This window comes from Athene cunicularia (genome assembly GCF_003259725.1).
Source record: "Athene cunicularia isolate RWA chromosome Z unlocalized genomic scaffold, athCun1 chrZ_part3, whole genome shotgun sequence".
NCBI classification, from domain to species: Eukaryota; Metazoa; Chordata; class Aves; order Strigiformes; family Strigidae; genus Athene; species Athene cunicularia.
The window spans coordinates 10,008,026-10,032,449 of record NW_020799144.1 but is presented as its reverse complement, the minus strand read 5'-3'; the positions used below and the strand labels follow the sequence as shown (position 1 = coordinate 10,032,449).

Here is a 24,424-nt window from a genome sequence, read left to right as displayed (position 1 = left end):
TATCTGTCTTGTGCAATTTTACTGACTAGAAGCCGCTCAGACAGCAAAAAACTGACTCTTAAGTGTTCAGTGAATAAAGTTTATTTTTATAAACCCTTAACAAAGATGAGAAAGAGAGGTAATAAAGCTGTCTGTAGGAACCCCATGACAGAAGTGGGCTTCTGGTTGCTATGACATGGAGATCTCAGCATGTGTTCCCCTGAAAAGTGGTTCATGAAGCACACTGAGCCATTTAAATACTATAGTTGAATTATTTGCTGTGATGTCACCTGTCATTAACCTTAATTCTCCAATTACGAGATTTTTAGAGTGCCAGTATAGACAGTAATTATTTACATTATTTAACATCAGTGAACTTACATTTCATAGGATGGCAACTGGACCTATAAATCAATGTGTCCTATGTACTAGGTGAGGCAGTAAGGTTCACTACTGCCCATTACAGACTGCTCCAAGAGGAAAAACAAACAAACAAAAAAAAAAACCCAAAAAAAGACATAGCAATTTAGCTTCTGTCAGAAAAACAGTGCTTCCCTTAAAGACCTCCTCAGAGAGCCATCCACAAGCTAAACATCAAGATAGAAACATGTACACCCATTCCTTCAAAAGTCAAGCAAGCAAATCTGGGAAAATTTGCATGTGCTCAAGGTAGTTTAAACTTTTGGTCATCATTTGACTGACATTTGACAACTAGTATGGCAGTGCTCTACAAAGCAGGTAAGAGAAGTCTTAAAAAAATATTATGTGTTCTTATGTTTAAGGAAGGCTGAGATCCACTAATCTGGAGATTCTTCTTATTCCAGAAGCTACAGGTCAGCTCTTAAAAGCACAGAAAATAAGTTTTTTCCAAAGTGACGTACCCTTCAAGATAACAAGTCCTATTGACCTTTAACGCAGTTTGGTGTGGTGTATGCTCTTCGCTTCTGTGCTTCAAAAAAAAAATCCACGCCAGCAGAGTAACAGTAGGCGAAGGAAAGACCTGCCACCTTGAGGGGCAGATCACATCCATTTGTGTCGGGGTAGGCAGCGGGTCTGCTGAACGCCTGGCAGAGCAGATGGCATTTAACCTCAGCCAGATCATCCCGTACCCATAAGAAGTCTGCATGCAGGAGGGCTACCACAGATAAGGAGCAAGGACAGCGAACATCTGCTGGAAGAAACATGAAACTGTTGAACACAGATAAGGAACTGTGTTAATCATGTTCAGAAGTAAAACTTTAAGAAAGCTATCCAATCATGTACCGTTGCTATGGGTGTACCATTGCTATGGGTTTAGCTAATTATGTTAGAGCTTGCGGTAGTTGTAAAAGATATATAAAGTATGTAGAAAACAATAAACACACTTCTTCTTCTTTTAAAAAAAAATTAAAAAAAAAAAAGGGGGAATTGCCAGGCGTTCAGTAGACCCGCTGCCTACCCCGACACATTTGCACAGTGCTTTCTCTATGTCCCAGATCCATGTGCAGTAGAATAAGGATTCTTCCATGCTTCCTTTGTGCTTTGAACATCAGATGATGATGAATTGGCTTACTAGTTTATTTGGTGGGTGGCACATTTAGAAAGAATAGAATGTGTATGGTGCACTGCCACTGGTTTAGGACCCCAAAATTGCTAGAAGAATGCTACTCTGACACAACTTTTCTAATGATTGTTTTTGAAAATTTAAGGGAATATTGTCAAGTCAGAAGTGAATCACTGAGTCAAGTTAATCTGGGGAAAGTCTAATGCACATAGTACAATTCTTTATTTATTTGTAATACAACTCTGGCATTTGCCCATCTATTAAAAAAAAAGGTTTTAGTTGTATTTTTTTTTAGAGGGTGTCCTAAAATAATCAGATGTGTTACTGTCTGGTTTACCTTTTATAAAGGATGACCTGAGGCGATACCATGGAGCTATTGCCCGAAGGAGAATTCGACTAGCCAGGTATTGTTGGGTTACAAGGCAAATGTGATTTTGAAAACCTTATTTTTTAATATATGCTCTAAAAATGTGATCATTTGTTAATATTGTGGATGAGTGATTTGAGATCCTGTCAACTACACTCAATTTGTCACAAATCCTGATTAGGATCCTGCTGATCCTACTTGTCATGAATGGGAGATTTAGATCACTTAAAGAATCCCCTTCAAATGTATTAGCAAAAAGTGATCTGAATTTGTGAAAGTGCGACTTAACAAGGTTTGCTGGCAAGGTTCACTCTATGGCTTGCTACATGAAAGAAACATACAAAAGAAAATTGAGTTAGAATCTATCTAGAGTGATTTACACGGAGACCAGAGATGCAAAAAGGGAGACTCTCCCATTGAGTCATGAGATTCAGAGTGGACCCCCTTGCTTCCTAAATTTATCAGAAGGGAGTCTGGATTCAGCTAGATCTAGCCCTTGTCTCAGATTGGGACAGCAGTTTATGTCTAATGGAATTAGCTACATGGATTTCATTGATATTAACTCATCATGCTATCAGTCATTTACCAAGGATCTGCTGTGAATAAGGGTTCTCTCTGCCTTGGGTAAGGAAGGATCTCTTAGTCTCAGATAAAGAATCTCAAAACCTGAGAGGCATCCCTGCTCAATGGGAGAGTCAGCTGGTGTGCAGCCCAGTTACCATCCAGGGAGAACTTGGATTGGGCTTATCCAAAGTCTGTCATTTGTAAAAGGTCTCTGAGTGGAGGAGCAGCCTTAAGAGACATCCCAGTTCACAGGGAGATCGCTGCCATGCAGCCTCACTGCCTAGCAGGGAGAGGTCAGAGAAGGCTCACTTAGGCTGTCATATTTATGGGATAGAGTGGTTGGCCCATAGTCAGATTGCATATTATGGGAAGGGTGTGCGTGAGACTCCTTGTGCCCACAACTGTCTTTGTTCCTTGATAAATGAGTCTTGGAAAAGCAACCTGCTGTTCAGCTGTTAATCTCATGATTGGTGATCCAAGCTCATATGGTCACTGGGTCACTCGGTTCCTTTGTGGGTTTCCTAGAGGAGTTCCTGGCCTAGCTACAGCTCAGGCCTTTGCCTCCTTTGGAGCCTGTACCAACCTACTGCAAGTTTGGTTAAGGGGCGGTTGAGTGCATCCATCACAGTTAAGTAGTCAAAATTACCTCAAACATAACTGTTACGGTTTTTTAACTTTCCAAATAATTTTGCCTGAGTTCCACTGAAATTATTAGAGGATGCTAATCTTAGAAATACCTGGCTTTGTAGGTTATTTTTTTCCCCATCTTTCTTGGCAAGAAAAAGGAATTCTTGCAAATCTGTCTTGCAACCAAAAAATGGTAAAATATTTGTACTTAGAAGACACTTAAGCCTATAGAAGTGATTGTTTCTAGCATATATAGAAGAAAAGTGTAAAAAAATAATTCACGCTATTATTTTTCTTTTAATTTTGTTTTAGAAAATGCATGCTGTCTGCTAAAGCAGACAAACCTTCTGATCCCTGGGAGAGAAGTAACCAGGTAATCTGGGGATCATATCCTATTGTCTGCTGATATTAAAAGTGATGTATCTGTACACTTTTTGGGTGTGTAAAACAGTTGTACAGACAGTATCACTTTCCAGAGTGGACCTTGTGTACTTAAGTGTTACAACAGTCATGGAAGAATGGATAAATGTATAATAAGATGAATGGGTTTTTTTTAATTCTGAAAGAAGAGAGTAGATGGTTCCCTATTGATTTAAGAGTAAATCTCTTACAAATCATAAAAGATTTCTGTAAGATAGACTCTTTTTACAGGCGGCCCCTTAAGCAGCTGAGTTGTAAGGTCTCCTACAGATTTATGTCCCCATGTCCCCAGGTCATAAAAAACTGAATTCTCCTGTAGAGGAATTAGTTTGTTGGGGCTTTTTTTCTTTATTCAGACACTGACTTTCTTAAAAATTGCTGTGAGGAGACCATTTAGTAAATGCTAAAAGTGTGGGGAGAGACAGCATAATGCCAACAGACAGATGAACAGTGAAATAATGTAAACTTTCTTTCTATGGGAAGGACAGGTGAAAATGTTCATTTCTAGACACTCTGCATCAAGTGTTATGTGTTTCTGGCTTGGACATTCTAGGCCACAGAATGTGCCTATGTCATGAAATTAATAGAGACAAACCTGAATTGAGATGGATTTATAGACACCCTAAATGTTGTTTCAGTGTCAAATTTTTGTGGTTAAATTTTCTTTGCTTTTAAGATCTCGGTGGCTCCCAGAAATTTTACCAGGTCTTTTTCCATTACATGAAAAAAAAAAAAAAAAATATATATGCAGCAAGTGATTTGCTGTTAACAGTGGCATTTCCACCGTCTGAAGCAGCATTTATTTTCTGCAAAACAATAAATATAAATATGCTCACAATGATAAAAATGGCTTAAGATTTATTTAATATTAAAACCTGTCATTAAAGATTCTAAGGCTTTATTCTCTTTATGCAGTGATTAAGGGAGAATTCCATCCACTGTAGTCAAACATAAATAAGGGATAAATTTTCACTTTTTATGCTCTGAGCCTGCTGTGTAAAGCAGTTGTCAAGATAAACCACAGCTTGATGGCAACGAAGAGGTTAATTTTCTAGTAGGTTTTAATTACTTAGGAGGAAGATGGACAAACCCATTAATTTAGTGGTCTGAGAGGTTACCTGTATTACATCTCTGGTGGTCACAGTTTTTCTGCACTGCTTCATAATTGGAGAAACCAAAAGTAGTATTATGTTTTTGTTTAGTTAAGGTTGTTTTGCCAACAGCCATGTGAGCACATCATCTGGCTATTGAAAGTATTTAATTCAGAAACTACTTGACTGTGTTTTCTGGAAGGAAAACACTTATGGGAAAATAGATATTTGTTTGCGATTGACAGAAAAAGAACATCTCATTTCTGCAATGTTTAGTGAAATGTACCTTTACTACTTCATTTTCAGAAATGTTTCTTGTGTTTCAGGCGTATGTGAGTTACAGCAATATAGCTGCACTGGCACAGCTAGCAGCAAAACCGGGATGGGAAATAACCAGTACGCTGGATGATGTAAGTGCATAATTGTGTAATAGGTACATGGCCACTTCAGTTATGTCTCACCATAAGAGGTAGGCAGAGAAAAACATTGTTTTACATGTGTAAATAAATACATTGGCTAGGCAGTGTTTGTTTTTATGGTGACTAGGTCTGAAAACCAAAACTGCAGTTTCCCTGAAATGTTGCAAAGCAACCTCTGATTGTCCAGAGTGCTTTGCAACCTGGAAGTGCCAAAGAGTTCTTCTAAGATGGCCTGAATGTGTTGTGAATCAACACAGGACTTGGGATCCCAGAAGGGCTGGCTTACTAGTAACTGATCAGCTGTGCTTGCTGAGCAACACACAGCAGAGCATAAAAACACAGTTACCATCTCATTTGTGTGAGGCATTTTCTTTGCCACAACTGATGTGCTTCTGTGGTTTTGCTAAATTGCTTGATTCCAGCAAAACACCAAACTAGAACATCTTTGCTTAGGCAGTGCTGTTAGGGCTTCTTATATCACTGTGATAAGCAAAATGTGTGTGGCTGTCTGTAATATTCTGCCTTTACCACTGTGCAGCATGGGAGAAATTTCTAAGTAGCAGTCACTATCATGCGATGGTTCCAAATGGACACTGCCATGGGCGGGTAGCAGCAATTTATATACCCGATTTTTCAGTCTTTGTTTTCTCAGAAGACCACTTGACTTTTTCTGTGCTTGTTTTTTCTTTCAGCTATTTTTCTTTCTGCCCTTTTTTCTATTTAAAAAGTATAAAAGCCTGAAAGCAAAGCACCTCCCTGTTCATTGACCAGTGTTATAAGATCAGAATCAGTAAGGAATCTTGTGTAAGCCAGTTTTAAGGTAGGAAGATTCTGTTAATAAAACCAGTAGCAAGATAATTTAGTTGGGAAAACTCAGTTTTAATCTAGATGCAGTGCAAATTTTCCAAACTATTGAGAGATATCTTAAGGTTTGGTTTCTGAAATAGGGTTATTCAGTCACTAAGATTACTTTAAGATTATGTAGATTCAGAGATGTTTTGAGACAAGAAAAGACTGTTACAATCTTTCAGACTGACCTCCTGCGTGTCACAGGCTATGAAACTTTACTTACTTATTCTTGGATCTAGTCAATAAGCTACTTGAGCAAGAGCATATATAAATCGTGAGGAATTCCAGTGATGGCAAAGTTGCTGTTTCCATGTGTAGGTTGTTCCAGTGGTTAATAACTTTCAGCAAACAGTGCTGTTGGCAAATAGATGATGGACAGCTCTCATGCTGGAAAAAGCAAGCTTGAACAATCAGACTGAATCATTAAGCGTTATTTTTGAAGCCTTTGCTAAGACTGTATTATTATCCATGTGAAACTTCCTTTCTCCATCCACTGGGACTGCCACAATTTCAGTTTCTTTCTTAACACTAAATGCTTGAAACCTGTAATAGGACCAGCACCAAATGTTATGAAGAAATTACTTCATACAAAAAACACAAACCCCATGCACATTCTGGATGACTGTTCTGGTTTTGGCTGGGATAGAGTTATTTTCCTGTGAGGTTAGGCTCAGTATATAAAGGAAGTGGGTTCTCTCTCACTTCTGGTTTGCAATGGTGGGATCTTCATTCTGTCAGGATCGCTGGCTGAGGGTGGGCTGCATATTGGTCAGTGGGTGGTGAGCAGTGGCGTTGTGCATTACCCATTTGTACTTTCTATTACTGTTATTGTTTTGGTTTATTACAATTACTAAACTGTTTTTTATCTCAACCTACAAATGTCCCTTTATCCCTCTGATATCACCCCCATTCACCAGGCAGGGGGAGGGTGAGAGTGTCTGTGTGATGTTTGGCTGCCAGCCGAGATCAAACCATGACAATGACATTTTGAAACAGCATGATGTTATTTCTTTCTCTCAGCAAGACACCATGTACCTTCCAGTACTGAGTCAGGAACTTTCACCCCCTTCTCAATATCTTAAAATAGTCTTGATAGTAAGATCTGCCTCTAAGCCATTTAGGCCTTATCTGGTGGCAAAACCTCAGTAGCTTTTCCTAGCTGTTCTTTCATCTAATCGAAGTACACATCTTAAATCCAGAAAAATCTCAGGAGGGATGTAGGATGCAAATCACACTGATGCTGTCAATGGGTGGAGAGTTGCCATCTACTCCCATTGTTCTGGATAGTTCTGCATAATCTGTCAGAATCCTTAAAGATATTCCTTAAGGAAGTGTCAGGGATCCAGGGTAGCACACTACCTTTTTTTTTGTCTGAAAGGATGTATGCAGTGAACAGTGGTAGCAAACCACACTTACGCAGGCCTCTTCACTTGCTGTGTACCACTTATTCCAGTAAATCTTCTTACTTACTTACATCTACTTGCAGGCACAAGGTAGGCTGCTGACAAAGTGTGGATGTCAGCAGTAGGCAGAGGGTACATTTGTGCTGATATGTGATGGTATGTTTACCTATAAATTAACACCACTAGGTGTATTAGATTTGCTCTTTGGTAAAGAAAGTGAGAGTGAAATCTATCTTGGACTTTACCAATACAGCTCCTCCAGTCAAATTCAGATGTGTGCTCAAATCCCTAAATGCTGGTATAGGTGCAGCTCCAAGGAAGGCTTTCTGACAGCTCTAAACATTACATTATCTTTCCTTAAGCACTGCAGGCCAGCATACACACATCTTGCGGTCTTACGTTCTCTGCACTCTTATACCAGGTCTTGATCTTGTACAGTGGAGTAGGCACAGAACAACTACTCAGCCTTCTCTGGTAGACACACATAGCAGCATCTCCAGTCAAACAGATCTCTTCAATGTCCATGAAATGGTTTCTTGGGGAGAGGCTGAAAGAACAAGTAGTGGGAATCAGATGGTAGTACTGATCAGTGCTCTGTCTGAAGGCAGAGTACTATGGGAAAGGAGACTGTCAAAGACATTAGACTGAACTGTGTTTTAGAATTAAATATTCTGGTAGGTAGGTTTGGCAAAGCAGCGTGAGCTTCTCTATATGCAGAGGATTTGTTTCCTTCTCCCTGGAACTAGAATGACTCCAAGTTGGTTGACGGTTTTTGAAGGTAGAAAGTGGCACTGTGAACTCTTTCACATAGAGCCCCAAGGCTTTTAGGCCTATAGTAGTAATCTAGCCTTGCCAATGTCCACTTAACAGCTGCACCTCCCACTTTGTTTTGTGATTAGTCTAGAAGACTCCTAAGACAACATGATTTCTATGCCTTAGAGAAATATTGATCCATGTATCCTGCAGCTGGTTTCTAAAGCTTGTAGGCCTTTTGTTTTATGCCAGACTTTATTTCAGTAAGATGCTTGCTGGATTATGTTGGCTTTTTTTTTTCTCATTCCAAAACATGAAAAATATGAAAACATACAAAATCTGTGTTGTTGAACAAATGCTCTGTTAACCAAAAGACTGTTAATTATTAATACAGAAAAAAAAAAAAAACCAACCAAACAACAGAGATGACAAAGCTCATGAATATTGTATCACTTAGAAATGAAAATCTGGTAAAACTTTCTAGGATTTGAGAAGTCATTTATCATATCAGATTAAAAATTGGGACTAATTCTAAGCACTCTCTTCTACCCATCTTCTTCATTATACAGGGTTATGGAACATGCCAAGCCCTTCTTTTGCAAGGATTGTACTATTCCTTCTGAATTCTCTAGTGTTAGGGTTTAGGCCTATGACTAGAAATAGACCCAAAATAAGACAAGATACTGCAAGTGTGGGACAAGTAAGGCAAAACTATGCTTTGAAATGGTTTTTCAGTATATCAAGTCCAGGCACTCTGCTTCACATAGGGGAGAAGGAAAAAAAAGATATTTTGGAAAGAGAAATGTTGAGTCGTTTCAGGGGAAGGGGACATAGGCCAATGTGTGACTGATTTGCATAGACAAACAGAGCTGAAGTGGCTGAATTCTACTAACTACTAATTAAAGACAAGGCTACTGGGCTGACCATGTATCATACAAAACCATGCCTCTTAAAGATCAGAAAGTGTTTTTGTAAAAATTTAGTCCCTTGTGGATATCTGTAGATAAGCTCTCCGAAGCTGCAATCTGCAGGATTGCTGTATGTGTTCCAAAATCCAGACGGCAGGGAGGGCAGTTGCTTGGTTTGTCTTATTTTGATGAAGTCTCACACATACTGCAAGGATGCTCATCTCTAGTATGGCTTCACTCCAGCTTGCTCCTGCTCATCAGAGCCACATCCAATGGATTCTGCTCTGTAGTTTCAAATTTCTGGAAAGCTTTAAGTAACCATCACCTGTAGATACTTTACATAAACCTACATTAATAAAGTTTATTTCAGGCCTTTCTAATAAATTGTATGTTACCTTTCCCTCCTTTCCCATATTTATGTAACTCGACCTGGCTCAAGGGCTTAAAGGTTTGGGTTAAAAAAATGGTAAAATTCTAGACTAGTACTCACCTGCCCAGGTTTAAAAAGTCCAATCTCCTGTCACCAATCACTGACGCCAAATTCATAAAAATAATTGCATGGGTTCCTCAGGCTGCCCCCGTTAGTTTCTGGAGTGTCTATGAGGAGACTTTCTATAACAAGGCTGAGAAGAGCCTTTTACCTTTATTCCTAAGTGGATCTGCTGTTGTTTATGATGACATCTACATGGTCCTGACAAGAAGAAAAATACACTGAAATAACTCAGTTTGTTCCAAGGCACCTGCAGCATGAAGGGTATTTAGAGACTCTGTATGTGCAGTGTGAGAAGGTCATACTGGCCTCTGGCTCATCCAGTTCCACTTGCAAGCTAATTCAGCTATCCCTAAAGCGACGTAATAAAAGCTGTGTGATGTCACTATGCTATCAGAGTACTTGATTTTACATTGTGCTGTATTTTAATGTTACACTAATCTTGAATACTCAGATGCCTTCTGTCAGATATAGTTACATAGGTAGTCCTGAGAAAATCTGCTTAAGTCCTAAATATGTAAAATTTTAAGTGTTAAAATATTTATAATAATAATTCTTTGGTTTGAATATGTTGTTCACTTTTCAGATAAAAATATGGACTCATGAGGAGGGTGATGTGTTGTCGCTCAAAGTTGAAATGCAGGTGAAGGTACCGTCACATCTAGCTTTCTCCCTTCTGTCTGACTTCACATTCCGCCAACAATGGGACAAACATTTCTTGTAAGAACTTATCTTTCTTTAAGACTGTTCGAGTCCACTGACAACTAACCTTTTCGAATACAAATATTTTTTGAGATGTTGACACTTTTCTACCTAATTAAGAAGGAATTGCTGTAAAAGCTGACATTAAAGATTCATTAGTCAAAGTATGGATTGTTTTTTCTTACCTTAAAAATAAAATTTAATTTCTTCTTAGTCTGATTTTAAAACACAGTTGCTCTGGACTGTCAAGAGAGACAGCTGGGACAGAGGTTACCCTTTTCTAAAATGAACACAATTCCATGCCTAGACATGTGTGTCTTAAAAGGCTTTAGTAAATTGCATATAATTTGAGGCAGATATATTGTGCATGCTCTCTGTAAAAAGTAAGGCAAAGCTGTGGACTCCTTCATGTTTGTAATGTTCAGGACACTCATGCTCAGCTTCATCGTACATTCAATGTGAGAAAGCAAGAAATGGGGTTCTTCAAAGTGCATATTTTCAGAAAAATAGCATCTTATAAAGTGTATGTGAATTGGAATGGGTTTCAGAATTGCTGCAAAGGTGTTTGAGGTTTTTTATTTACCTTATATGGTGTAGAATAATGACTAGAGAGAATTGAGTTGATATGACACCAATTTGGTATATATTCTCTTAAAGGAGAAACTTTTTTCAGTTAGTCATCCTCTTCTGAAAAATAGATCAGAGGGTGAAAGTGGAAGCTTAGGGATATTTGAAAATGTACAATCTCTGCTGAATTTATGGCTTGGAACAAATGAAATCTGAAGAAATACTATGTTGATTTTCTGTATCTACAGCCAAAAATCTCACCTTTCTTACAACTACTGTGAAGCCTGATTGACTGGTCAAAATCGAATACTGGCTTAGCAGTGATTATTGCTGAAGTAGTAGAAGCTGAAATTAAATAAATCAATAACTGCCAGTGTATAGGAAAATTCTGACTTTTTTTTTTTTTTTTGTAGTGAAAACTCAAGGGATAGTGATCAGTACTTCCAAGACAGTGAAAGAGTGTGTCCTACCCAAGTGGCCCTGTCTGAAGGGAGTAGGACACACTTTGAATAAAATTTTACAAATGTTTCCTGACTGTCTTGTGGTGTGTCAGATGGACAATGTTTTCATTCAGCGTTTGGCTTGCAAGCTGATGTAATTCCAAACAGAAATTGACAGAATGCAAAAGATACGCCTTTAAGACATGGCTGTAGCACCTTGCAGCACTTTTTAACAATTCTGTGGGACAGAGAGGTGTTGCAGAAAGGTGTTGCAGAACACCTAAATTTTTCACTCTGTCTTTCTCTATCTTTCTTGCTGCATGAATATAAAACTTGTAGGCTTAATGTTAGAATGGAATATATGTTGGTATTGTGCTTTTCGTAAGAGATGCTATTGCGTACATCAGGGTCTGCATCTGCATATGTGTGGGTTAAATGTATTTGCAGAACTTGCGAAGTCCTACAGGCTGTGAATGAAGATGAGAAAATATATTATGTTACATCTCCACCCATCACTGGCCATAAACCCAGAGATTTTGTGATTCTTGTGTCTCAAAGGCAACCCTGTAAGCCAAGGTGAGTATACAATTCCAAGTTTAAAACTGTGAGCACTTTGGAGCCACAGTTTTAATTACTGTTGACCTTTATCTGGGCCTGTCACTGGGTGGCAAAGATGGCATTTTATTTTTTCAGAAAATTAGATTAGTAGCTGATTTAAAATACAATGTGTTGCTTCTTGAGTTTGCACAACCAGATTTGTTTTGCAATATGGAGGTGCAATGAAGTAAATTCAAAGCATCACAAATCTGTAGTGTAATCCAGTATTGCTTCTTTGATAGTGACTCATCAGGAGTGGTCCATCCTGAGGGAAAATAGGCCAGAATTGCAAACAGGCATTCTGGAAAAAAACATGTCCCAGAGGGCCTGTCAGTGGAAAGCACGTAACTGGTAGTTTGTCTGTTTTAAGTGACTTTATAATCCCATCCAAAGTAATTCTGGAGATTTTCTGATTGAAGGAGGTACTTGGCCTTTCTTGAAATCTCAGTGTGATGCTTTTTTTTTTTTTTTTTAATTTAAATTTTGCTGCTGAATGTGGTTTAGAAAGTCTCATCATCACTTTAATATACATCGATTTTTTTTTTTATTAGATTTCCTTTTGTTCTTGCCCAATGAAACATGGACAAATGGGATCATTTGGTCTATCATTGTTCTTTATTCTCAGTTTCTGTCTTATATTCAGTAATTCTTCATGCTGACAGAACACTGCTTCCAAAATGGCATATTCTGCAATGTGTTTGCTTTTTTACCCCCACATCTGGGAACTGAATCATGTCTACCTTTCTGGGGCCATGCTGTAAAGCCTCATAGTAAGGTTTGCTCCCAGGCCCTGATTCTGTAAATGTGGGTCATGGAGAGCTGGATAAATTTTAAAAAGTGGGTGTTTTATGTGTGACTGTTCTGAGACTTTCCGCAGAAGGCTTCTTGATTAGAATCTGTGTCAAAGCCTTAATGAGACTCAAGAGGGCTGAATCTTTTAACATACATCTTTAAACATACAGGAGCTTGTTTGCCTTCATACAAAAATCACATCTTTGGTGTAGTTGTGTCTAGTCATTTACATGTATCTTTTTTAACATCTCATTGAAGACATATTTGATTCTTCCCTTTGCCCTGCAGTGAACCCTACGTAGTAGCTGTAAAGTCAGTGACCCTCAAGTCTATGCCACCTTCTTCAGAATACTGCAGAAGTGAAGTCCTTTGTGCTGGATTCCAGATCTACAGTGACTGCAACAGCTCCTGTACAGTGAGTAGTTCTGCAGACCTCAGCTGTGTCTCCTTTCCTGTAGTATATACATGTACATACAATCTTATTTGAGCTGACAGTCTAGAACAGTAACAGCAATATAACAAAAAATGAGTCAGTTTACCCAGAGTTCAGCTTGGTTATTAAGACATTCTTTATTCCACAAAGTGCAATCTGTCTTGCCCAACCTGAATGTTAGGAATGAAATCTAAACTAAGCACTGGAGATGGCCAGGCACCTCCAGAGTCATTCATTCAATCCAAAAACATGCTTCTAGAAGGTGCGCATTAAACTGGTCTGTGGTGGTGTCCATCTCCCTTCACTGACTACGGAAGAAATCCAATGAATTAGTTCAGATTAAATGCTTAAACTTTCATATGTCAGAAATTATGCAGTATGAATCCCATCTCTGAATCAATGACAGTCTTCTCCTTTTGATTTTTCCCATGGGAAGGCTATAACTTTTTCATTTAAGAAAATATATTTCTGAAAATTCACCCTCAATGGCTGGAATTCTTTCTTCAGGCAACAGCTTTGTTCATAAAGCACATATATTTAACAGTTTACACACAATGTTTCTTGATGCACTGCTGTGTACATTTACCTACAGATGCTTGAGGACCTGTCAGTAGTGAGGACACCGAGATCATTAAAGTACTGTAAAAAAGGCATGTCTATTTTGCTAATTATTGTCTTCAGTTTCAGAAGCACTATGTGTTTCTATTAGCATCCATAAAAACTTTGATACTCATCTAGGCTGCAAAAAATTGCTAACTATTGCATTCCATAGGCTTTTTTGTTTCATTTATTTTTGTTTAAACAGGTGTGTTACTTCAATCAAGTGACATCAGGTGTTATGCCGTACTTAGCTGCAAATCTCACTGGCTCATCAAAATCCATTGAAGACACTGCTTTGGAATGTATAAAGTTCTTGGAGCTGAAAGGCATCAAGTATTGAAGTTAAAAACAGATTTCTGAAGAGACCTCTAAAGATTATCAAGCAGTACTGGTTTAAATTCCTGCATGCATGTTGATCATTTTTCTGCTCGTTACTGTGGATTATGTAGCCAGTATTGGGCTGAGCTTGAGAACATCCAGTACAAACATTTTCTGTCAAATTAAGATTAGGCTTTAGGGTCCAATTTTTAATTTTACAAAGACTGAGGGACAGATACTGCTCTTGATTTCATTAATGAATGGAGGCAGAACTTGGCCCAGCAGAATTGTAGCTCATGGGACTATTTTACTATTTTGATGTTATTTTGAATGGAATGGCATTCAGTCAGTCTTAAACCAGTAAATGCCCTGTGTAATTTGCAGAGAAGCAGGGCTGCTAAGTAGCTTATCCAGTGCTCTGACCTGGTTGTCTTACGTCCTTGTGCACCCATTACATATAACTTGATAATACCCCATATAAGTTAGTGTTTGCTAATATTTGTGCTTTTATTGTTAATGCTTGTAGTTTATCTGTGAATTCCAATAAATTATTTTTCTGAGGTTACAAATCCATCGCAACTTTTATTAGGTTTATCTCTGAAGTGGCATCAGATGTTCCAGAAAGACCGCTTTGTACTGATGATGGGGGCTGTTGGCCTCTTACAAAGTGCCATGACCTCCTGCTGGCAAGTTCTGTGCAAGACTGTTTTGCTAGTGTTGAATAAATGCAGAACAGTAAGACTCTTGGATCCGCTCCCTCACAGATGAAAAGGTTTCAGAGGTTTTATTGTGCTGCGTCTACTTTGTTTTCTGCTCTTATTTTTGCTAAAAAGAGCCTTGTTCAGGAAAACAAGTATGATCATCAGCAGTCAGATTGTAACATGAATGCGGGGGTGTTAAGAGAATCAAAGCTTGTGAACTGTATCAGTGGCATTTTATCTTTCTGTAGTCTCACCCTTGGTAGAGCAAGAGCTCTAGGGCTCTGGTCCAGTTCCCACTGAAACAATATCTTCAATCTGACCCATAATCAAAGCTGTCATCGGTGATTTATAGTTATAGCATGCCTGCACATTTTGGACAGGGCATGTCTACCAGGTGCTGCAGAAGAGACACCAACTGGAGTCCTGGAAGCCCTGTGGGTACACCAGCACCGTGAATCACCTGGCCCCTCAACAAGACTAGTTTAGTTTGGGTATGGCCTTGAACCAAAGCACCAGTGGAATCAGCTGCTGCCTTCTACACCTAGTGAAGGCTGGCCTCAGCGTGCCACACAACACAGGGATACCTTTGCACTAGGAATAAAAAAACTAAAGCGGGTCCTGGTCTTTGGCTCTGGAGGAGAGACTATAGATCCAGATCCTGATTTTGGATGATCATTTTTCTCACGTGGGTAAGGTGCAACACCTCATCCTGTGGGCTGAGGACAGCAGCCACAGGGCAGCCCCCTCCCAGCACGAAAACCTCTGAGGCCCTGCTTGCCTACTCCTGGCTCAGCTGGGTCCAGGCCTCCTCTGTGGCCCAGGGGCTCAGCTCTGCGAGTCCTGCCCACGCTTGGTGGGTGCAGATGATGGCAGACAAGCTCTGGGGTGGGCAGGTAAGTCTCTGCAGTCCCGATTTTTAGTGAGCAGAGACACCTAATGTTCAGCTTTAAATACATGCACTACACATTGGGGACCAGGAGCCCCAATGCTGCCTGCACCAAGCATTTCTTATCAGCTGTTTGGGTGGCTTCCTACACAGCACGATTTATAACTTGCCTTTAGAGGCATTTACACCCTGAGCTCAGTGTGGCTACTGCAAGGGCTATCTGGAGAACATTTTTTGGCAGTTTTTAAATATTAGCATTCTGCCAAGCTCAGGCCCATATGAGAGGTTCTGCCCTATGCCTCCAAACCTGAGACCTCGGCCCTCGTAGCACAAAGCACCTCCAGAAGCAGCCACCAGATGTCTCGGGGCCCGGGTGGGGGGGGGCGCGCCTGTGGGTAGAGTCTTTTTAACATGGACCAAGGATTGTATTTTACCAACCTCTCTGCAACTTCTAAGACAAGGAAATTAAGGTTTCTGGTGCACAGACTTTGCCTTAAACTCAGTTATTTGCCTAACTTCTGAATTTATCTGTGGACACAATGCAACTTTACATGCAGCACCTTTTACAATAGCTTTTCAAACAGCTTTCTTCAACTACGCATACCTTTGTGAACTCATCTGAAAAGAGATTAGTGGGTGCATTTAACAAGTAGTTTTGTGCAAGTTACTGAAAATTACTAACATGTGCAGCTGCTTTAGAGCTTAGTACAAGCATTTCAGCAACATCTTTTTCTCAGCAGTCACTGAAGCAGAGGACAAGAGAGGGTCCCCTGCAAGCACGTGATTACCCGGGAACAGCTGCTGCCTTTCTACTGAAATTCTTACAGAGCCCCTACCCTGTGATTTTTTAAGTCTGAAGAAGGCCGTTATTTCTTCTCAGGGGAGAACAGAGCAGTAGTCAGGTGTAGGAACCCAACAAGTGGTATTTTTAGTGCAAGATGGATCAAAGCAACAGGTACAAAACTCAAGGTTGTTTCACCTAGTGAGGGCTGTAAGGCTCACTGACCCCCAGAGGAACATGACAAGGACTGAAGGGGCTCAGGTGTGCAAGCTGGACACCAGCATGTCTCACTTGAGCTCCAATATTTCAAGAACAATGATTAATCCACTGCTACTTGTGGGACTTCTTTTGCCACAACCGCCCTCTCAGTCATCCCAGTTTTAGCAGTCCCTCTCAGCAAGCAGAAGGGACACTGATCAGCTGTGGGAAGGGAACCGTGAATTCTCTTTTCCTCCAAATGACATGTCATGCACTGCATAACTCAGCGTCTGTCAAAGGGACGCTTCTGCCGCAGATTGCATTAGCACAACTGGGCGACCACGTCTTGCTTGGAGCCACAGGCTCACAGCAGCCATTTCCTCGGGAGGAGAGGCCGTGCTCTGAAACCACAACTAGCACACCACACCATCTACAACAACCCCTTATCTGGGAAGCGTCGGTACCACTGTGCAGGACTTCAAGTTCCTATGGGTAAAAGGACATGGCACAATACCAGAGAGGTTTTAAAGACAGGAAATGATCTAAACAGATGCTTTTTAAACAGTATACTTATTCATATAATAGAGACACTTTTTAAGGTGGAAAAAATGTGTTGCAAAATGTCCACAATAAAGTGATACTGCTTTGAGCTTTAGCCTAATTAAAACTCTGTAATTAATCCTTGATTTCAGTCACATCCACTCCTTTTCCCCATTTAAACGTGTGCTCCAATTATTATAAACTGAATACACACGCCCTGTCTTAGTCAACTTAATGTGTCTTTGTATCCAAAGCAGGACCAGGAACCCTAAAATAAGAGCTCCAACTACTGATTCTTTAGCAGCATTTTATTAAAATTAACATGTACAAATATAGAATATATCCAAACGATTAAATTCCTTTACTTGACTTTTGCTGTAACAAAACTATGTTCCAACCCTACAGTTTCGGTAGCTGGTCCTAAGCACCTCAAAACCCAGTCCTGAGCTCCAGTCTGTGCTCTGATGTTCCTTCCGTGTTCTCACCCAGCTGACATATGGATCCTTAGGGCACTTATTGGAAGGGTAAATGAAAGCTTTAGAAGCAATAGCATTACCACTCTGCAGCTTTCCCTCAAGGAATGTTACTTATTACTGCGTAAGGCAAGCTGAAGTGTTTAGAAGGCACATTTAAGAATTCTGGATCACTGAAGTCCTGTACTCGTCCGATGGCAACCAGACCCGCAGCAGAGGAGTGAGGAGCCCGATGTGGCTGGCACACAGGTCCATGCCAGGCGGCACAACGCGGGGAGCACAGCGTGGACACAGCACAGCACCTGCCCGGAACGCTGCCAGGGCGCCTGCTCAGCAGAAGGCGCTGCCTGTGCGAGGAGCTTGAGACATCCAGCTTCCTGGCTCACCTCAGGAGAGATGATCCACAGTGAAGGACAACCACCACCAGCTGCACAGGCTGAGTACTACGCACAGTATTTGAAGAGCTGTTCCAGGAACTTCGTTTTGAGTCGGTTTTGATACTTTTTTCTAAGGCTGTAGTTTTTCAGGCTGCAGTCTCCATTTTAAAGTAAGTCTGCCATTAAGCAGGCATGCATAAGACAAAGCAAAGCTTACTCCCAACTCACCATGGGATAGAAACAATAAAGATTTTTAAGCACTTTCCTTGAAAAACGTAAAGAAACTAAGCAAGCTGCTCACTTGCTATCCAACTCTTTTCAGGTGTATTTCACTACAGGTATCAGAGGAAGGGCATGATTCTATTTCTATCAGTGAACAAACACTCAAACATGCGCAAGCGATCAGGTTAATGCACATACACATTTTACCTGACCTACCATGAGCAGCAAGAATTGCAACCCCAGTACTACAGGCCATAGAGTTTACCAAATAACTTTGCCACAAGACTGCTCAAGTTGGTACTTAGAGCAAAAACCCAATTCTTCCTAAAAGGATAAGGCAACACCAAGCCAAAACCCAGTGAGACTCTTTAGAAAACAGAAGAATGAAACAGAGAAACAGAAAAATGCTCTTGATAAGATCAGCATGATTGTGTTCATCTCTGACAAGTAAAAGCAGCACTTGTAAGGTAACAATACCAACCACCGAGATCCAGTGGTCATAAACCCCCGTGATAAAATGCACATGCCCTGTTTGGTTACTGCAACCAGATCCCTGTTACAAATAACCAGTTTCCCTCTTCAGAGGGCTGGCAGTGAGAGGGAATGTGAATCGGAGGGAATGCTGTACTTCAGCAGAGACGTATAAAAATAAAATTTCCACTTGCTGCATTTCTGTTGATCCCAGCTTTACAGTAAACTGAGTGAGTCTGGGAAACGAACTGGAAAAGTGAGGGGGGACCAAAACAGAAATAATTTAGCAGCAGCAGTTTGCTTGATTTTCTGGAACCAGCAATCCACTTTCACAGAGTCACTACTCTGGAGTGAAGCAGTGCAGGCTCACAGTGGTTCAGAACCAAGAGGACTTCAAAAAGTAACAACTTTGGGTACTTTAACTTTTGGTTTTTGCAGCTTTGTTGTTTCTGTAATTTCTTCATAATCTGCACTCATTCCAGTGGCCCATCGCCCAACTGTAACCTGATCTGCAGAGAGAGAGACAAGAGATTATGGAAAGGCTAAACATTACTGTTTGATCAAACTTTTGCATTTGACGAAGATTTGGCCCACAAAGGCCTGTCATTAATTCACCAAAGATCTGTGCATTTAGTTATACCTCTGAAACCAACTTTCCTTACACAACTTTTTTTAAAATTGTGTTTTGTAAACTCCTTTTCTTCCCCCATGTAGATTGTCAAGGTTCAGAAATCACTGCTACATGTTTTTCCTATTTGTCTGTCCAAAGAAACATTCAGAGAGCATGCAGATGATACATTAGCTCTCCCACAAGTCCAAATAACTCTTATGATGAAGATTTCAGAATACGTCAAGCATCTCTGGATATACAGAAAAGATCTCCTCTGTTGCACAGATGAGAAAACTAAGCCTGAAGAGGCACAACAGAACAAAATTGACACTTCTCAACTTACATCCCTGCATATAGTCAACGTCATTGTTTTGCTGTTTAAATGCACTTAGACCAATTCACACCCCCTTCCCAGAGAAAACACCATTAATCAACTGATAGTTCTTTTCTGAATGACAATCTAATTTTTAGAGCGACAAATCAAATTATAACAAGAATACCACACTTATATACCAATGTTTACTTGGAATAATTTCTGTATATTAAAGCAGACCAAATACCTCTAACCTAAAGAAATAAGCTGTAGTGCCTACACTTCTTTGCCAGCTATCAGCTACCTTCCTATAGTCTGAAAGTACTTTGCATGATGCAAACTGATTCAAAGAGTATTACAATTCCTACTAACAGTGTCACGGTTCCAATTATTTCAACTATTTGTAACCAGCAATACTAGTTTTGAAGCATCGGCATAAAGACTATGTCCCTTGGGAAATCAAACAGGGGTTGTCAATCTTCATTATGGACATAAAACTTCTCAAAAAAAAAAAAAATGGCAGAAAAAATTCCAGTTCTGCATCACATATAATTCAGAACCCTACTGCAAGAGAGCAGAAAGGCTTGCATTGGACTGCCCTAACAATTGAAGGCTGACGTGTCCTGGAAACAGCCAGCCCAGCTTTGAGCAGTGCCCCTCCCTACAAATGTTTCCTTTCTCCTACAGCACCTGTACTGGTTTTGGATTTACAAAAAGTGTTAACCACACAGAGGTAGTTTGCCATAAAAGTAGTGTGCACAAATCCCAAAAGGGGTATGTTACAGGCTTTCAACTCAGCAGCCGAGTGGGCACTGCCCAACAATCAGCCACAGAGGATGAGTCCCGGGAAATTTTAAAGTCTTTTCATATCAGAAACTTCTGTCATACCAGTTAAGAATCACTCTCACTTGCTCTAAGCTAGCAAAGCAGCACATGTCTGGAATGTTACATATGCACTTGCATACAACAACATCATGTATGTTAAGATCAGATACACAAAACGGATAAAGTATAGGCCTCTATTGCCTATTTCTTACATAAATTCCACTGAAGTGGCATATATTGTTAAGTTATATAAGCCAGGCAAACAAAGTAGAAAAATGCACAAAAATGCCACACTTCAGTAACAGAATCATTCTTCAAACCCTTGTTTGATGCTTTTGCATTCCTTAGCACAGGTTTTTTGTATATAATTTAGTTTTTCCACCCACAAAGATAACTGAAGCACACGTAATTAAGCAGATTATCTGGTAAGTCCCCCTGGACAAACCTCCTGTCTCCTCTTTCTCTGTTGTCTTGAATGACTTGAACACTTGCCTGCACATGGAGCTTTTTGCAAGCTGCCAGCGCCATCACCCTGCAACTGACATTACATCCAGTTCCACTACTTCACACAGAAATTAGAATCAAAAGAAGAAACCAGTTCTGTCCTACAGCTGCTACGTTGTGGACAGCAGCATAAATATTGGCTAATGAATACACATTAGCTCGTGTTATCTTCAGAAACCCACAAGCTAGAATTTTTTAACATTAAGTTCAAGTTTTCCATTGCAACTTAATACCTCCTCCATGTACCCCTTAATATAAGGGCTCACTCCCAAAGGAAGGTCACATTTACTATTTACAACTTCTCAAAGTTTTTTTTCCCTGACAAAACTCAGGAAAAGCAGTAAATAAGCATTACTCAACTGTGCACTCAAACTCCACTCTGTACACTCCCTGCATCTCACCTGCGTTCTGTTTTTCTGGACAGTCTTTCCTGAAGTGCTCCACAGAGCCACAAAGTCTGCACCCACCACCTGTTAAGGGAGACAGTTGTTACTCATCCTGGTAAAAAAAACACAAACACAACAAAAACCCCAAACTCTTGTTCTTGTTTGTATCTTGAAAAATCTTCTTCTACTTAACTGTGGCGACAAAATGTAAGATTAGGAAATGTCCCTACAGACAGGTCTGCACTCCCTGGCACAATAATATTCTATTTTATAACATCGTGGAGCAGATATGCAGCCAGCCTTAGAAGCCTGCAAACACAGCTTCCTCTGTCTCTGTGTCTGACAGACAGAGCTGTTTGCAACCACATACTACAAATTCCAGTCACCACACACTGAGTATTTCTGATTTGTTGGAAAGCTCTCTTTTTGACAAACAAGATGAAATCTGCTGAAATTCACATTCAAATGAAATTCTGAAATTAACAGGAGTTCCTGAGGCAGGTAATCCAACTGCAGGTACTAAGATACGCAATATAAATTTTACTCATAATCCAAACACTGAAAATAAAATGATTTTTCTACCAATTAAACCATGCTGTAAGATCACCCTTTTGAGTTTGCCAGACCTTCAAGTTTGTACAGGGAGACAGAATGCTATTTGTCAGTGCCAACAGAGAAATCAGGCAGAGAAGAACATAAGTGCAGTCTTCAAACTTAGATCACATTTCTCATTAAAGTCACTTAAACCGAACACATCTTCTTTCTAGTGAAGCCCTTGTTTCATGTGAACACCTCTCAAAGTCTTAAGCTATATATGACAGTATGTTTTTACTTTGGTATATGTGCATTTAAATACACACTGACTCACATACATGCACCCTATTATGATTTTGTTTGTGTGCCTCCTGATACTGCAAGCACAATCAAGTTCTTGTACTTTGCATCTCATTTTGTTTAACACTAAGCTTACAATTAAAACAGAAATCCCTGGGCAATTAGGGGTATTAACACTGAATTCCCCAGAATTAATCTGCTTTTACCAATAGCAAAAGAGATTTGGAAATTCCTTTCAGTCAGATCCTCATTCACTTGCAATGTTACTTTGTTCCATATCAGGTAAGTATGAAAAATATGGTTTGGTTTTAGTAAATCAGTACACTCACCTTCTGCATACAATCCCTTGGGATTATCTGGACATGACCTTGACAGATGACCCATCTCACCACAGATGAAACATTTCGCATAAGGAAATGCCCCTGAAAAATCCCACAGAGTTTATGATCCACATTAAAAACTTTTTAAAGTCATAGACAACTGTGGACACACCATAAAGACAGTAATTTACTGCACTATTACACTATAAAAACTATACTGTTTCTTACACGGTTAGATAGTTCTAATATTGAATTCCTTTAAACATATTAACCTATCTCTTCAGAACAGTTAAATTATTAAACCACAAAGCTTATATTTCAGTAGTCAGAAAACTCAGACCAAAGCATCTCAAAATACAAATTTCTGAGACATACCAACCGCTGGATCTATTTTTGCTTTGCATTTGCTGATGTCGTGTTCTGTGGATCCACACCGGTAACAGATTCCTGTACCCATATCTTGACTTTCAAGTACCGCAGGGCAATCAGCAACACCGTGGCCAGGTTCTCTACAGTGGAAACATACCTTTGAAAATAAAAATTGTGTTATATGCATTTTCACAGACACTTAGCAAAACACATCACTTATAAAAGTGACATTACTGAAGAATTCACTCACTCCTATTACCTGATTTTCACCTAGACTTTTACTAGACCACTATTTCTCTTGGCTGAAACCCTGAGAGTACTATATGTATTTCTACTGTTGAGATTTAAGGTTACTCTACCATAAAAAGACAAGATTCTGTGAATTGCACTCAAAGACCTGAAAACCCCAGTCTAATAAGGCCTTCCAGAATTTCAGAAGCCAAACATATCAAGGGATTTTCTCCTCAGGGAAAAATAGCTAGACAAGACACACTGTACCCTGTCACAAAATAACTGTCAGTGGTCTGTGCCACTAAGTCATATTATTATGGTTCTTTTCTCCTTTTACCAACAATGCACCGTATAGAGTGTTCACTCATTGTTCACTCATTGACAACTGTGTGCCATGGATGAGTAAAGATACTCGATTTTAACTATAACATAGTTCACAAGCTCCTAGAGCAATACTGCAGTAAGTGCTTAGGCAAATATAAGCAATGTTGCACCAATCCTATAATTTACTCATAAAGAACTTAGATATCTAAGATTAATTAGTAGTAACTCTACTATGTTCCCAGATTACACTCAGCATGAAACTATGCTGAATGTGTAAGTCTGTGCTGGGATAACTTCTTTTATAGCCTTACTAAAGTCTGATGGAGGTCTCACTCCAATTCTCAAGCTGAAGACAGTGCCGAAAGAGGCCCCACAACAGCAGGAACATTGTAGTGATGAATTACATATAGAAATGCACTGAATTAGTTTCACCTAGGAGACAAGAGGGGCTGAGAATTTACCAAAGGGTAGCACGAACAGTGCTGAACATGAAGAGCTGCACTAAAGGCTAAGACTTAGGCTGAAATTCATTGTTTGCTTCAAAGTTGAGACATTCAAGTTCACTTTATTAACTTGAAGTGTCACTTAGCACTCAGTCTCCTCACTGAACCACCCCCTGACAGCATCAGCAGAGAATAAGGAATATGCATTTTCCTCACGGGGCTTTTCCCAAGTTTTTAAACAAGCTACCAGGGACAGGGAAACACCCACGACTCAAGGCAAAACTCACCATGGCATTTTTCTTCACTTCTTGCCTCTTCAGCCTCCTATCCTCCCGCCGCTTGTCCTTCCTCAAGGCCACCGCGAAGTCCTTCTCCAACGCCGCGCTGTCTGCTTCCGCCACCTCGCCACCCCTGGAGCTCTGCCGCAGATACGCCACAAACCCGTTGACGTCCTCGTTCAGATATTCCTTCTTCTTTTTGTTCTTCTTCTTCCTCTTGTCTTGCTCCTTCTTCAGGGAGAGAGGGCCTGAGCGGCCCTCCCGCCCCTGGGGGCCGCTCGCCATCTCCTCCCAGGGGGTCGCATCCAGCGCCTTCGCGCCGACAGCGCCGTTTCGGCGAGCCCATCGGGTCATGGCAGCGGCGCGGACAGCTCCTGAACAGAGACCCACAGGTGAACAGGGGGGCCCGCAGAGCCCCTAGCCCGCGGGGGAGCGCAGCGCGTCAGCGCTCCCTCAGGCGGCCCGACCCCGGCGAG

General features: G+C 40.3%; 2 protein-coding genes across 3 annotated transcripts in view; one reads left to right on the top strand and one right to left on the bottom strand.

The window, feature by feature from the left end:
- The window catches only part of ACOT12 (acyl-CoA thioesterase 12), a 30,656-nt gene extending 15,338 nt beyond the window's left edge, over nucleotides 1–15,318 (top strand). The window contains exons 8-14 of the mRNA XM_026866715.1: nucleotides 1,871–1,926; nucleotides 3,393–3,453; nucleotides 4,918–5,001; nucleotides 10,000–10,133; nucleotides 11,570–11,698; nucleotides 12,800–12,926; nucleotides 13,750–15,318. Coding sequence (XP_026722516.1) covers nucleotides 1,871–1,926; nucleotides 3,393–3,453; nucleotides 4,918–5,001; nucleotides 10,000–10,133; nucleotides 11,570–11,698; nucleotides 12,800–12,926; nucleotides 13,750–13,884 — 726 coding nt within the window. The 3' untranslated portion in view covers nucleotides 13,885–15,318. The remainder of the gene's footprint in view (nucleotides 1–1,870; nucleotides 1,927–3,392; nucleotides 3,454–4,917; nucleotides 5,002–9,999; nucleotides 10,134–11,569; nucleotides 11,699–12,799; nucleotides 12,927–13,749) is intronic.
- A 1,029-nt stretch (nucleotides 15,319–16,347) lies between these two features.
- ZCCHC9 (zinc finger CCHC-type containing 9) lies at nucleotides 16,348–24,414 on the bottom strand. 2 transcript variants are annotated; one of them, XM_026866651.1, is made up of 5 exons: nucleotides 23,958–24,414; nucleotides 22,679–22,829; nucleotides 22,313–22,405; nucleotides 21,165–21,233; nucleotides 16,348–16,914 (listed from the first exon to the last, which is right to left on the bottom strand). In XM_026866651.1, the coding sequence occupies exons 1-5, from the start codon at nucleotides 24,300–24,302 to the stop codon at nucleotides 16,907–16,909; spliced, it is 666 nt and encodes a 221-aa protein (XP_026722452.1). In that variant the 5' UTR covers nucleotides 24,303–24,414; the 3' UTR covers nucleotides 16,348–16,906. The 2 variants fall into 2 exon arrangements, with proteins under 2 accessions (XP_026722452.1, XP_026722450.1); XM_026866649.1 differs by lacking the exon at nucleotides 16,348–16,914 and adding an exon at nucleotides 17,242–19,020.
- Nucleotides 24,415–24,424: the final 10 nt, after the last annotated feature.

Excerpts from the sequence above, each read along its gene's own strand:
- ZCCHC9 (XM_026866649.1), bottom strand. The coding sequence starts at position 24,302 with ATGACCCGATGGGCTCGCCGAAACGGCGCTGTCGGCGCGAAGGCGCTG. Across the intron at positions 22,830-23,957 it reads AAGTGAAGAAAAATGCCATG|GTATGTTTCCACTGTAGAGA; the intron begins GTGAGTTTTGCC and ends TTATTTTCAAAG. Across the intron at positions 19,021-21,164 it reads TCCAGAAAAACAGAACGCAG|ATCAGGTTACAGTTGGGCGA; the intron begins GTGAGATGCAGG and ends CTCTCTCTGCAG.